Source organism: Neltuma alba, unplaced genomic scaffold, assembly GCF_004799145.2.
Source record: "Neltuma alba isolate B1F8T4 unplaced genomic scaffold, ASM479914v2 tig00011916_pilon, whole genome shotgun sequence".
NCBI classification, from domain to species: domain Eukaryota; kingdom Viridiplantae; phylum Streptophyta; class Magnoliopsida; order Fabales; family Fabaceae; genus Neltuma; species Neltuma alba.
The window spans coordinates 477,287-493,045 of NW_021636509.1; the positions used below are offsets into that span (position 1 = coordinate 477,287).

The 15,759-nt window shown below is 34.2% G+C and overlaps 2 protein-coding genes across 2 annotated transcripts; one reads left to right on the forward strand and one right to left on the reverse strand.

Annotated features, from left to right (window-relative positions):
- Positions 1–2,187: 2,187 nt before the first annotated feature.
- LOC114719471 (ethylene-responsive transcription factor 13-like) lies at positions 2,188–2,823 on the forward strand. Its single transcript, XM_028904983.1, has one exon. The coding sequence runs from the start codon at positions 2,188–2,190 to the stop codon at positions 2,821–2,823; it is 636 nt and encodes a 211-aa protein (XP_028760816.1).
- A 1,903-nt stretch (positions 2,824–4,726) lies between these two features.
- LOC114719398 (ubiquitin C-terminal hydrolase 22-like) lies at positions 4,727–9,171 on the reverse strand. The gene is made up of 3 exons (XM_028904871.1): positions 8,178–9,171; positions 7,727–7,851; positions 4,727–5,834 (listed from the first exon to the last, which is right to left on the reverse strand). Exons 1-3 carry the CDS (start codon positions 9,053–9,055, stop codon positions 5,059–5,061), a joined length of 1,779 nt encoding a protein of 592 aa, XP_028760704.1. The 5' UTR covers positions 9,056–9,171; the 3' UTR covers positions 4,727–5,058.
- Positions 9,172–15,759: the final 6,588 nt, after the last annotated feature.

Below are 15,759 nucleotides of genomic sequence, written 5' to 3' on the forward strand. Positions count from 1 at the left end.
CTCACTGAGCCAAACAGGCCTTTATGGGGTATTTGGAATAGCCCAGAAGTACTTTTAAAAAGTACTTTCATACAAATTGAAGTAAAATTGTTCTCATATACTTATCTTGTATATCATAAAATCATTTTTAAAATCATGATTTCTTCAAATAAACCAATGCACTCCTCTGATCGCATCTATAAATTACTTCTAATACGTTTCATATAGACCAAGAAAAACCCTAAACTTTATTAACTTTCTAACATTGTCCTATTTAATATACATTATACCTCATATAAAAGAAGTCAACACAATAATAAATGAAGGATAAAATTGTACATCCATATAAAAAATTTCTCTAAGCCCCCTATAAATGGAACAAAAAAAATTATCTTTTTTTTTGTCCTATAAATAGGTCTAGAGGATATTTAATTCATTTCTCTATCATAAATGCAATGAAGAGGTAAGAAACCTAAACTTGCTTTATGTATAACTATTAGTATATCCAATGCAAGTACCAAAAACTAAATTATAAATCCGTCTTTGAAATAAAAGTCAAAAACCAGTCATATAGAGCTAGAAATTAATGATAGTGCATATATACATTATCATTCTGGATAACATATCAAAAGGGCAGCAAGTATTTTATATGCACAGTCAAATTATCTAGCCCGTCAAAGATAAATTTCTAGCGAAAAAGAAAGTGTTTAAACAAAAGTAAATATGCAATAATCAAGATTTAGGATGAGGCATTTTTAGAGGCAATCCTTTTGAAACATCATGAGACACTAAATATAAGTATCTCTTCCTGCAAAAATTTGAACCACGCCACTTTGTAAGGGACTTGCCCATTGCGCCAAGCCTATTAGGACAAGGCTTTCTTTCTTTTCTTCCTCTTCTTCTTTTCAACTGAAACAAGGCTTTCTACATAATTAATAACATCACCAAAACCCCATCTGTTGATAACAAACATCTTAGATTCATTAGCAGTGAGATTGATCAAACATATATAGTGCAGTCCTTACTACTTGATCACTCTCCAATTCACATTCAGTTTCACTAAGAATCGTTCGTTACATCATTCTCCATTTCACTTAGAATTTTCCCAGCGTGTTCGGGCGTGGCAACAACTGTACCAACAATTTCATTCCTTCACAATTAAACTTATAAGGGAAAATCAATTAAAAGTTCATATTTAGAAATTTTATTCATTAAAAATACTTCATGATATATACTCTACAAGATTTTATATATAGGAAATATCGGTACTATCGTATTTAGGTTTCTATGGTGAATAAACTTGTTAAAGAGCAACTATTCACCAATTTTCTCAACTTAATTATATTCGGACATTTGAGTGGATATTTTCGATTTTAAAATATAAAATATTCCCCTGATCCTTAATTTAAGAGGAAGTTAATTAATTTAAGTAATTTAAGAAAATTAAATAAATTACTAAATTCTAGCATATGTGACCGGATCTCTCTAAAATGTTCCTATAGTATAATATCATATTATATGTGAATTTATAAGTTAAATAAACTAGTTTGAAAAAAATAATAATTAAATATGAAAAGAATATATTAAAGTCTGATATTTAAAATTACTAACTATTTCTTAAATTTAAGACTCAAAGAATACTTATTCACTTGTTCAAACAAGAAAAAGATGATGCCTAAACATGATAAACCAATGTCCAGAGTCGTTAAGTATTCAAAACATCTTATTAGAATCCAAGACCCAACAGAAAAATTATAATTTAAGGTAGTATGAAGTATGAACATAACATTATTGACTCCACGTGGAAAAAGGAGGACATATCGGAATGGAGCATCTTCCAACCAAGACACCAATAAAGTAAACCCCCGCGCCCCCCCCCCCCCCCTATTATTCAAATACCCAAAGCAACAAATTGGCCAAATCCCCTCATAAAATAACAAAACCCATCTGGAAAAATCCCATTCTTAATTAATTTCCATACTATTTTATATACATCGATTATATAACACGTGAATGGTGATGCAAAATCCGAACTTTCATGGAAATTATGAACAGGCTTTTTTAATTCAATTATATAACGCAACAAAGGCCATCACACACACACACAGATACATACATACATATATACACACACACACATATATGTATATATATATAGCTCGCGAAGCAGAAACATCATCTCATCTTACAGCAATTATCCTCTGAAGCATGGATAACAAGACTACCTTTGACTACTCCGACATAGTTCTTCTACAATCAATCCGGAGCTACCTTCTTGATGACGAATCCGATGCTCTCATTGCCACTCCGGCCACATTCGCCAGCGACGCTCCGGTTTGCCGCCTGATTTTTAGCTCCGGGATGACGGAGAACAGCGACGGTGAGATTAGCTCTCCATCTTTCTCGTCCGAACAAGCAAACACTGCCACTGTGGCGGAGGTTTGCAATGCGGATGCAGCGGAGCGTGGAGTTCACGCGCCGCCGAGTGGGAGGGGCTACAGAGGAGTGAGGCGGAGGCCGTGGGGGAAGTACGCTGCGGAGATTAGAGATCCGAAGAAGAGCGGCGCCAGAGTGTGGCTTGGGACTTATGAGACGGCTGAGGACGCGGCTTTGGCTTATGATCAAGCCGCGTTCAAGATGCGCGGCTCCAAAGCCAAGCTGAATTTTCCTCATCTTATTGGCTCTAACCTGTCGGAGCCACCGAGAGTGACCGTAAAGCGGCGGTGCCCGGAGCCTTGGAAGGAGGACGCATGGACGGAGGTTAACAGGGGAAAGAGCCTAGTGAACTTGTCCATGCGGCATACCCGTGAGCCAAGCATTGGAAGCGAAGATGTGGAGTTGTAGTTGGGCTCGGTGGTGTTTCATAAACTTTTTTTTTTTTTGCCCGAAATTAATAAATATTATTTTAAATGACAGCGCCCATAACTTTTTTCCTCTGGTTCATTTTAATTTTGTCTAGAGAATTACAATCAAATCTTAAAAAAAAAATAATTATTAAAAGAATCCTCATAACAACCTGATTAGCTTGTAATGACAAGTTCTAGAATAGAGAATGATAATCTCTAAAACTTGTTTTATAATTTTTTTTTTCCTTCTTAGAAGTCTCATTGTAATTCTTCCTTTTGTTTATCTTCAAATTTGATAGAAATGCAATTGGAATAACGGATTTTTATTCATTTCATTTTTCATATTCGTTTGATATGGACTTCTTCACATATTTCCGTGAAGAAAATCCAAGTTAAGAGAAAGACCAAATTAACCTTTGTGTGAGTGTTTGTTGTGCTCTCTCGTTATATGTGTCGATTGTGATTTCATTAATTTGTACCATCCAAATCACCAAATCTGACTCAGAATAAATCTTGCTTTAGGACAACAATAGAAGATTTAGATCTCTCTGATATGTTGTTCATAAAAATTGTTGGGCCCAGCTGCTTTCACTTATCATCAAATTTGGGTTCTAGAATTTCACAAACAAGTAACAAGGATGAATTTGGATTCTGACAAATGTGAATTTGATGAATGTCACGAGGACATACTTTTACCATTTGAGCGAAGTCCATTGAGCAAATTTGATAGTACAATAACATCCTCCCTAGCATTCCACTAATTTTGACCCCATAACAAAACATCGACAAAAACATAAGCAAAAAATAATGAATTATATCCGGACCAAAAAAAATTAAGAATGACAATAGTAGACAAAGTCCATGTTCATGGAGGATTAAAGGACAAATTTGTCCTGAATTTTCACTTAAGAACATCAAACACCCAAAAAAAAAAATTTAACTTCAATATTACTTTGAAGGTTCAAAATTCTGACACTTTTATCTTTTACCATTAAAAACTTAACGTTGACCGTTAATATTTTTAAATTTTCAAAACAATATTAAATCTAAAAGTATTTCAAGTACCTATCACTTCAAGTAAAAACTTTCAAATAAATTTACACCTTAATCACAATAATTCTGCTGCATTCATGTAGCCAATTTCATTTCGAAAGATCAAACTTGTATTGGGTCTTTCTCCACATGTGAAAAGAGAGAGTATACCCAACGTATCTCTATTGATACCCAACATATCTCGACTTACTATCCCTACACGCTGCCAAAATAAATTCGCACCAACTTGTCATTGTTGTTGTGGTAAACAAAATATTTCCAATTGTCGGGTGGATTCCTCATTCCTGATTCATGCTAAGTCAACGAGATTGCAGCTTCTGATTTTATCAAAATTTACATTTTTGGGTACCATTTTATGACCCCCCCCCCTTCTCTTAAAGCAAAATCCGGACGGACCGACTTAAACTTGCCACTAAACAAGGCTGATAATCGAAAGACACTCCTTATAGGTTGAAAATGCACAACGAGATTGCAAGTTGCTACTTCTGATTTCAAACGTGCCAAATAATAATATGTAACCACAAAACTGACAAAAGAAAGAAAAACGTCTCTGTTATAAATAAGTTGAAGAAAAAACTCCTTTGTTGCAGGAGTTAACTTTGGTCACAAAAAGGAAGTATAGGGAAAAACCAGGCAAAGCCAGACCCCAGGACCCTGGAAGGAGCACTATGGTTTTCAATGCATCCAAAGGAAAAAGAATGAAACTGGCTTTCACCGAAAAAAGAAGAAGAAGAAGAATGAAACTAGCAGCTAAAAAAAAAAAAAAGATGAGATGAAATGAACAGTAACCAAAAGGGGGAAAAAAACAACTAAAGGGAAGAAGAACAGTAGGAGAAAAAGAGCAGAAGGCAACAAAGAAGAAATCAGAAACTTGCTTCTGACAATACCATACTCCTAAATATGGTTTCCAAACAGTTGGAGTGCCTAAAAAATTCTGGCTTGCTTCTTGCTCCAACTGAAAAGGTATAGAATAACTCCCAAATCCCCAAGTGTTAGCCAAGAGATCAGAGAGAGGTGTTATTTGTGATTCCAGAAAACTGTCTTCTTTTCTCTTTCCTTTTTTTCTTTTTCAATCTCAAGGTATATATGAATATAGCATTGGCATGTCACAAATGTGAAAAAAATCATGTTATCCGTGACACCCACTAATTTGGAGGACTATCTTCTGGACCACAAAACATCACGAAGCGCCTTGTTTCTCAGTTGCTTTGTAGTAAAGCATCTTCTGTACATAGAACATCATGTAGCCCTGGGCAGCCCTAACAATGTTCTCATCAACCTGAGTGACCCATGCATCATCGCACTTGTACCATTGATTGCCTAACCGCAAATAAGTCACATAGTGGCCAGCATCTAGCTTACCTGAGTGAGTGACAACGGCAAACAACTCAAACTCTGATGCCAATTCACTTGTAGCATCAGGCTGCTCATCATCATCAAAAGGAAAGATTCTGTTCCCAAAACGGCTCCTTAAGATTGAAGAGGAAAGGTAGGGTGACATGTCAAGTGACAAGGGAAATTGCAGATAGCGGTCCACCTTCCTTGACATCTTTCTTGTTGAAGAATGCTCAAATCTTTTTATGTGGAAGCATGAAACTAAGGGAAGCTTTCTTATGGACATTTGCTTGAGAGATTCCTGCCTCACTTGACACTGTTGACAGAAAAACTTTTGGTCCGACCCCAGCCTCTCAGCTCTTGTAAATTGCTCCAAGCAACCCCTCAGAGTTGATGTCCCAGAGGTTTGACCTGGTTTCATGCAATCCGACTCACCATTGCATGAATCTTTTGATGTTGTGGTAGTTATCTTGGCAGAACCGCCTTGATTTGGTTCCAAATCCAGTGAGATGTCAACGCAAGGGTCATAAGTTGTAGAAGTGAAACCACAGGCCATGCACATAACATCAGATCGCAATATACCAGAAAACACCCTATGAGCAATGCAACAGTCTCCAATGCCTGTGCCATCAAGAAGATAGGGTCATGTAAATGTTGCAATGGAATCAAATGGCATCATTTTAAAAGCTCATCTACCAACGTTGTTTTACCTTTCAGCTGTTGCATTCAAAATATTCAACAGATTATGATCAATTGCAAAACCAGTTTTGGTGTAAGATTATGACTTGATCCACAGAAACGCACCAAAAATGAATTATTCATAATATCTTTGCAATTAAATGTCGTTTAAAATGAAGCATGGGAAGGATAAATGAGGCAGCGTACAAAATAATCTAACACCCTGGCTTGATGAACTCGACTCCTAATCTAATATTTCATTATCATTTAAGTATGTCTCAATGACTTTCAATGTGTACAAAGACATTCACTGACGTCTACATTTACCATTGGTTCAAATAACAGTTACATATTATCTATTAAAGCCTTTTGAAATTGAGAGGGAGAGAACTTTGCATGAGCCAATTTAGCAAATGTTCCATTATTATCCTCTTGGACCACTCCAAAATTCAAGGTCAGTCCAAGAAAGCAAAATTCATAGAGAACTCGTATATATCTGCCTCAATTTATGTGCTTCCAATCACTGCTTTCAAGTGAGATTAGAACAGACCACAATGGAGCAAGGTGAACAACTTATGAAAAGGGGAGTTTTAGACTTTCAGGAGCATCTAACAAACTCCCAAGCGAAAAGAACTATATCAATATCCTCCAAAATCTTAACCAGGTGGGAGAGAGCTCATATCGATTCCAACACAAAGTAATGTATGGGAACCTAATGCAATTTTTCCTCCAAGCTAGGATAAGCCTTGTTTAATTATAATCCTAAAAATGGCAAGAGATCGAGTTATCAGGAGCATCATTTCAGCTAAACATCCTATTTGAAGAAACCATGCTAGAGAGATGTTGACTTACAGGGACTCACTGGTGTGTAGCAGCTAACACCATCAAGCCAGCAGGTTGAGGTTGATAATTAGCCCTAATTTTTTGAGCAATGGTCAACTCCTAGAGCAACAAGCAAGAGACCTAAACCCATACCCTGCAGTTAAATGTTGAGGCAATTTTGTTATCTTAAATAGTAGTTTGAATTATCTTAAATGCAAAGCAATATTAAAGGCATGGAAGTCATCAGGACAGTGACACTCCTTTGATAACCTTGTATTAGCTGGCCAGTAGCAGCTATCATTTATGCATTGACTCGTCACGTGGTGACAATGACAACAGATTACCATCTTATACCACCTACAGATTTGCGTACTTGGCCGCCCATTGCTAACATTTAAGAACTAATACAATAGATATCAGCATCCTATTATTCCGCTAGGCCAAAGGTAAATTTTTGTCATCAAGAATTCCACTAAATTACGGACTAACCACATCATTATTGAAGATATAAAAAAGAAAAGTAAGCGCATCATCCCACAATCCCATATTTTCATTTTCTAATATGATGGCATTGGCATTCACTAACCTCAATAATCTGAAAGTATTGTAAAGGGCTGCACAGAAAAGGGGGCAAATCCACAACAGCTTAAATGCCACAATCAGAATCCACAGAAACAAACACGTCTTACGTATTTGTACACACACACACATACATATATATCAGCGGGATCAGATAAACATCCAATTTTCACACAAGGAAAGGCCGGGACAAGTTGATTGTATTTTCACATTTACCCGTAGAAAGCAAAACAAGCCCACTCTAAGGACAATGAGAAATTCCAATAAGCTCCCTAGATTTATCTTTCTTTCCAACTTTTTTCCTTTTTGTCTTCTAGTATTTGTTTAGGTTAAAAATTAGAATTACCCCACACAAGTATAATTTGATTGACAGACAGTTTAGTCACAGAAGGCAAGAGAAGGAGTAGAAATAGGCGTCACTGTCAGAACATTACCTTGACCATGAGGCTTCCGCCGATCCCTCTCCACCTTTTCACATAACCCATCCAGCATGGAGATGAAAAATTCATGTGCATCCTGCTGTTCATAACCTGCAAGGTTCGCTGCATGTTGCCACCAACTGTGCCATGAAAACAAAGACATCGTTAAAGGAATAGACCATCCCATAGGAAGTAAACTTAAAGAACTGGAATCCCAACAAAGCATTTCAACCAGGCATAAAAATTAGATATTCCAATTCCACCACTGCTTCCACAAAATTAATAATCCAACAAATACAAAAGGAATCACAGGCAGCGGTAAATTTCCGTATAGAAGTTACTGAAGACCTAAATTCAACCTATATTACCCGCATTTACATTAAAAAAACCCCCCCAAAAAAGTCCTGCGTTAGCACCTAGCTGAAAATGCTTAATTCCACGATTCTTCTTTTTACACGATTCACACCTGTATAAGAACTTTGCGGGGCTGTAGGGTTTCCGATCTCCCGAAAACACAGCGGAAAACATAGCATCCAGATCACAAGCTAAGCATACTCGCACATTCTTATTCCCATTGCCGCCATCCTTGTTATTAGCAGTTCTCCTCTCCGCATTGCCAGCATTACTGTTTTTCTGACAAAAATATCGGTTATGCCTATCGCTCAGAAAATAATTTCTCAGAGGCGGCGTGTGAAGCAGAGCCTGCAAGACAGAATTCATAAAGCATGTATTCCCCAAATTGTTCAACCCACGCAATCCCCGCGGCAGATCCGAAGAACAATGGTCACCGTCCAGTGGATTTGAACCGCTTCCCATCAAAAACTGCTCGCGCTGATCAGGAAACCACGGCCGATAGTCCACTCTGCGACGCTTCCGAAGATTCTCCGGCCGTGGAGACGGAATCGCGGCTGACCCACCACCAAGAGTAGACGCGCTGGTCTGAGCCAATACCACCGCAGCATCGAAATCGCGATCGTAAATCTGGTCACGGCACGCGCAGCAGAAGAGCTCGGCCCGATCAACATCGACAGCGATCTCATGACCCGGCGACATTGCGGAGGCGTGGGCCGTCGCATGATATAGCCCCCCAGCGGGCGCGTGACAAGACACGGTGGCGCACGCAATGCAAGCATATAGGCGGGAAGTAGCTGAGTCCCCACAGGCGGAACAACGTGGAACCTCGTGAGGATCCCGGCGTATGGAAGCACGGCCTGGCTTTACCCGAAGGCAATTCTGGAAAGCCCGGAAAGGGTGGGACCCATTTCGAGATCGGAACTCGGTCAAGTGGGTACATGACGGCGGAGCAATCGGATCAATGGATGAGCGATTGATCTTGGAAGACATATTGGAAGACAAAGAAGAGGATGATGATGATAATGTGGTGGTCGACGATCGATGGTAACCCTAGATGGTCTCCAGAGCATTGGAGAAATCAACGGCTGAGATTACAGAAATGAAAGGGACAGTATCATGGAGGTTGATCAAGATTGAAGATTTCCAGAGTGTGGAGCTTCTTCTTCGGTCCTCGCGGGGATTGCTTGCTATAATTTGCTCAATGCTCTTTGCTCACAGCCACACTGTGGGTCTTGTTTTTCGTTTCTCCCCAACAACACAGTTAAAAAAACAAGTATAGCACTTAACTCTTATTTTAATTATAAATATAAAATCTTAATTTATTTTATTTTATATATTTATCTATTTTTTTTAAAGTAATATGTGTAATAATAGTAATTCTAACTAATACATTTAATTAGTAAGAATATTTTAAAAAAGACAACACATATTTATTACAAATAACTAACTTAACTAACTTTTTTAATTTACTTAAATTAATCAACTAGTTCTTATATTAATAACTAGAGGTAGTATAAAGGAAAAAAACATAGGCAAATAAAAGGAAAGATAAATGATTAACAATGAAAATGTATAAAAGTGCACCATTTTTTGAGCTTTTTTTTCTCTAAAATTTGAGTCTATTTTGATTTTAACTCCTCAAATTTCAAAGCTGATGTTTTAGTCCCTATAATTTTATCTATCTTAAAATTTTAGTCCTTGATGATGTAACGTTATTAAAATCTGCTGAAGTGATATCAATAACGTTAAAAGTGGCAATGTAAACTCAACAAGTGATGTCTAACTGAATTTTGTGTGGATAACAAAATGTAATGTAATGAATAGCTTCTGAAAATAAACGGTGAAGAAGAAAAAACAAGAGGCTGAAGAGGTATGTTTTGCAAAACATGTTCTCTTTTATCTTTCTATTATCTATACAAAATCTAACTATGTGCTATCTGATGAGTTTACATCACCATCATTTTAACGATGTTTATGGCCCTTTAATATATCTTAATACTGTTATATTTTTTAGGATTAACGTTTTAAAACGAACTAAATTTGATAAACTCAATTCATTAGTTTGAAATTTAATAGACTAAAATTAAAATATGTCTAAATTTTAGGGACCTAAAATTACACTAATCCTTATTTTAATACCTTCTGTTTTCCTTTCTGATTGAGTTTTGGTGCTGGTCATGGCACGTTTTCCATTCTAGCATCTTATGTTAAGCCGCCAAATCTTATACGTGGTACCATACGACTTTTTGACTTCTTTTAACATTTTATATTAAGACTCAACTAAGGGTGGTAGTCAAACGAAGAAGCCAACCGTTGGTTGCACCAAAAATTCTGAATAAATTGATAGAGTTGAATTTTACATTTTTTTTTCTCTTCTTATTGAGCATGAGCTGATGTCATTTTGAGTTAAAAAAATAGTAATTTGTCATGTTTATATTTTAATACTTCTGTTTTGTTATGTTACTTGTTGTTTATATTTTAATTAAATTATATTCTCTTAATGCTTTATTCAATTATGGCTAAATCGTTCACTCTTAAATCACTGACCTATTTAATAACTGATTTTATTTTTAATATCTCGCTTAATCCTATATATAGAATATAGAATGCTTTACAAAGAACTACATGATACTCCATTCGGTTCCTCATATTCTTGAGTATGACGATCAAATAAGAATTAAATTAAACAGATTGCTCTTTATAACTCATTTTATCTCAAGCAGCAATCAGAATTGTTAGCAGCCAACATGTTTACCCTATTTTGTATTAAGTTGCCTTAATATATGAAATCAAATTGATACTAGGGTTCAACATGAGATCACAAGAAAATTCATTTGCTAAGGAAAGATGCTCCATTTCTCCCAAATTGAAACAAACAAATTGCATCAACCAAGTACGATTGGCCAAAGTGGTATGATGCATGACAACCTTACAAGCTCCTTCTCTTCTTTATATCTATTCCTAGTCATTATATGCAGTTAAGTTTGACCGTTAAATTACGTATTTTAACCTGTATCTTCAACAAATCAAACTTAACAGTGGATAACAAGCAGAAATGCTATGAAATAAAACTTTCAAGACATATAAGAGCCAAAAAAAAGACTTTCAGGTGCTGAGTGCTTCTTCATGGATACTTTCGGGATATTTAAACAGTTTATCCTGTTAAAAAAAATAATATAATGCTTCTTGGTTATGGAAAAGCTTTCAAAAAAAATTCTTATATAATTGTCAAGAAGTTAAAATGAAAGACTGGCAATGGCTCGTTAATACCTCTAAGGCATGTTGCAGATGAATTTACTTGCATGTTGCAGATCTCCCATTTACTCACTTAACCGGAATCCATTGCGTTGGAACAAGCCTTTAATCTGCAGTTTATACTCTTCTACTATTGCTTACACAGCTATTAAAACCCCAATCTCTTTCCCTGATGACTAGGATCTGCCTTTATGGGAAGGATATTTTTCAAGCTTGTATTCTACCAAAGATGGCTTCAAAATTTAAAACATTTATTCATCTCATGCCCATATGCGAGTGTTTTTCCATTAGGCCACCTAATCTCAATTTTCCTCAATTTAGGTTTTGGCTTCAAGAACACCTTGTTTCAATTACATAAGAACGGCCTTGAATTTCTGATATGTGGTATCACAATCCTCATTCCAATTATTATTGTTTACCTCTTTTAATGATGCTTGGACAATATGTAAATGCTTGTCTCAACCGAAACTCTTCTCGTATACTCAACTCATATTTCGTAAATTATAATTGAAAAAACTGCTTTCCAAATAATCCCGCATAACTCAAACCGTGATTATGATTAGCTTCTACCACCTAACTCAAACAAAAGCTACGACATAATAATTAGCTTTTTCTCTCAAGCACAGTGGCATGTTTGCTTAGAGCCTTGACTTGAGGAGTGATGCTATGTTTGCAGTACTTTTGTCCAAATCCCATAAGGATGAGTGATTGTAAAACAATAATTATGTTCATCCAAAGGCCAACCTTTATAGTTGTTTGTAATTATTTATCTTCCCGTAAACCTGACAATTTTGCTCTTGTCAATTAATAAATTAATCTTACTTGTACATGCATAAAATTTCACAGTAGTTATATTTTTAGTCTTCAAAATTTCACTTACTTTTACATGTTTTTTATGGAATGATTATGTTTTCAGTCTTCAATATATTTATTAATAATTATTATTTAGTAAATAGTGCCCCTCTCCTTTTAGGCTGCATGCCAAATTAATTCCTTTTTTTTTCCTGCAATTGTTGTAGGGTCCCCCCCTCTTGCTGATAAACCTTATTAATATTTTATAAAATTTTAATAAAAACAAAAATTGAAAAAGCTGTATTATTATTTATTAAGTCAGGAATAACATGTCCCAAAAACCCATGCAAAAATAACAAAAATACTATCATTAAGAGATATTTCGCAACCCTCCATGAACTAAGAAATGGCACTCTTTATATATGATTAAACAAACTCTTTCCTATATGATTATTAGAGTGACAGAACAATGAGCGGTAAAAAAACTCAACAAGAAACAAAAGTTTTCTTCTTCTTCAAATAGAGTGATGATGAGGATATTTATCAATAATGAAGTGATGTCTCTCAGAATGGTACATCTCTTCAATTAAAAAATCTTAATTGCATGTTATATTCACGAATCTCAGATGTTGATTCATAAATCAACATAAATTCTCTAATTTATGAGCACATAACTTTTCAAAAAACACATCTCTTCCTATTAAAAATATTTCAATAATATTAGAATGATTCCTTCTTTTACATACCCACACACAATATTTACTGCACAATATAGTTAATTTCAAAAGTTGATATTTTAATAAAGTTGTAATTTTATTGAAAAATATTTGCATTAATTTATGTGCTGTTTTGGTCAAAAAAAGTATGTGTTGTTAATTTTTTTTATCCCGCAGACCTAAAATTTATCAAGGCTTTTTTTTAATTAAAAAAAACAGCGAAAAAGAATACCCGTCAAAGGCCTAGTTCAATTACAAATCTTTAAATTTGACCCAAACTGAACTTTGGACCGGTTCAGAGCATCCCAATACCAGCACGTTGTTTGTATCTTCAGCTTGGAAGTTATAGGCTGCATTATGAATTGGGTTCTGCATTAGCGTGGCCTTTTAATTTGTTGGGCTATTACTTTTATTGCTTAGTCATATGGGCAGATAATTTGTCAAAATTTGATATGCATATACTCCCTCCTCCGATCCCAGTTATAAGAATTAGTTGACTAATTTGAGAAAATTAAAAAAAATTAAGTTAGTTATTTGTAACAAATAGGTATTGTCTTTCCTAAAATATCCTTACTAATCAAGTGTATTAGCTAGAACTACTATTGTTAGAAGGATTATTTTAAGAAAAAATACATAAATTGATTAGTAAGGATATTTTAGGAAAGACAACACATATTTATTACAAATAACTAAATTAACTTTTTTCCTTAATCTCCTCAAATTAGTCAACTAGCTTTTATAAATAGGATTGGAGGTAGCATAAATATGACCCCAAAAAATATTATTTTTTTATTAGGTACAGATATTTTTTTTATTAGAAGTAATCTTATTTAAAGTACTGTCAGATACTAAATATGGACACCTCTTATAGCAAAGATTTGAATCTTGATTCACTACATTGTGGAAAACTAACCTTTCTATTAGACCTAACCCCGTTGATACCAAAAAAAATTATTTTTCTCTCTAACTTATAAATAAGAACTAGGAGGCTGGGAGTAGTGATCTTATGCTTGAGGCCTCAAATTGTTAGTCTGTATGGCCCTTCATATAGATTGCATATTTTGGACCCTCATCAAAGACCACATTAGATATGAAAGGGAGGCTCTTTTTTTTTCCCTCTCTTGTTTTTGTAATATGTTTTTTCATTGATTAATCAAAGTCTTTTGTTAAATATGTGAGGAAAATGAGAATAAAAATATATATGGAGCCTAATGAAATACGTCGAAAGCCGCATTGATTATTAATAGTTTATAGCGTAATTTATATTTTTATATTAATATTGATGAGAAGTCAAATCCTGAAGAAAGAAACATATATCGAGGACAAAATTTGATTTGGCAAAAAAAAAATACCAACCATTTTAGGATGATGGATGAAATTGATACGAAGAGGGTGATTGGAGAAAAGTGATTTTAAAAAGTACTTTTCTGTAAATCGAGTCAAGCTTTTTAAGGGGTATTTGACAACTTCCAAATCATAGTTTCAGAAGTACTTTTTCGTAAAACGAGACAAATTCTTCCACATATTTATTTCGTAAACCGTAAAAACACTTCTAAAACCATGGTTTGATTTCTATCCAAACACCCCCTTAATATATTTATTTTGTATATTATAAAATCACTTTTGAAACTATGTTTGGATTCCATCCAAATATCCTCGAAGTTACAAACTTGAAAATCATTCTTGTTGTAAAGAATAGATTAAAGGGGTATTTGGATTGCTCAAAAAATACTTTTAAAAAGTACTTTTGAAAAGTATTTTTCCACAAATCAAGACAAACTTTTCCACATATTTACTTCCTATATCGTAAAAACACTTTTAAAACCATGGTTTTATTTCTACCCAAACACTCTCTAAGTAATTAAATTTAGTATTGAACTTTAACTCCTATATAAAGAGTACGTCACTTGTTTTTATTTCTCAAAGAAATCTGACCTTTAATGGGTTAAGATTTAAATTTATTTCAAAACTTTTTACATAGGAACTACGTGTATTCGAAAGCTTTATGTGATCCAATGTTATCTTGACAGTATTTTAAAAAAAGGGAATAATACTGATTTATTATTATCCAATATTAATTCAATGTACAAAAATTTTTAATGTCTTATTCAATTCATTCACAAAAATAGTGATAAAGAATCTTTTTCAAGTCACATAAGTGGGACATGGAAGTTTGACAAATATGTAAAAGCCATGTATTTATATGATAAACATCTAAATGATATGTTATCCCACAATGTTCAAACATATAATTGAGAACCAGATTCTGTAAATATATAATGAAATATGGCTTTGGAATTTGATTCTCATGGCTTTTTTGAATTTTATCTGTTCGAAAAAATTAATTAAGGGGATATTTGATGTGCGTAGAGAAAAGGGTTCTTTTATTATTAGGTTATATAATATTTATTATTTATTTTATTATTTAATAATAGGTGACTCTTTATATTTATATATAATATTATAAGATATTTTTATTTTATTTTTTCAGATCAGAGTATGTATAACCCTTGGATTTTATTTATTTCAAAATAATTTTTATAACCTTTAAGACTCAGAGTACCTCTAAAATTTTAAATTCACCCATATAACTTTATTGTCCTTAATTTGCCCTTTTCACCCCATCAATATAATAGGGAAACTTTTTATTTGCTTATGATTTGGGATTATTTGTCCCTAATTATAAGTTTAATAGAGTATATATTGATAATGACATATTGGTCTTCATTAATAAACTTTTTATACATTTTACATTTGTTTGATATTAAATCATACTCGAGTATTTACAGATCTAATTAATGGTAATTCAACTAGCATCATTTTTTTTTCATCTACAAACTTCAAGCAAATGATAAACTTGATTTTACAAATACAACAATAATATTTGTAGCAATGAACGTGAGGTGTGTATAAAAGGGTTAAAATTCATCC

Coding starts and splice junctions, on each gene's coding strand:
- LOC114719471 (XM_028904983.1), top strand. CDS start 2,188: ATGGATAACAAGACTACCTTTGACTACTCCGACATAGTTCTTCTACAA.
- LOC114719398 (XM_028904871.1), bottom strand. CDS start 9,055: ATGTCTTCCAAGATCAATCGCTCATCCATTGATCCGATTGCTCCGCCG. Junction 7,852..8,177: donor CCCGCAAAGTTCTTATACAG/GTGTGAATCGTG, acceptor TTCATGGCACAG/TTGGTGGCAACATGCAGCGA. Junction 5,835..7,726: donor GCGGAAGCCTCATGGTCAAG/GTAATGTTCTGA, acceptor TTGATGGCACAG/GCATTGGAGACTGTTGCATT.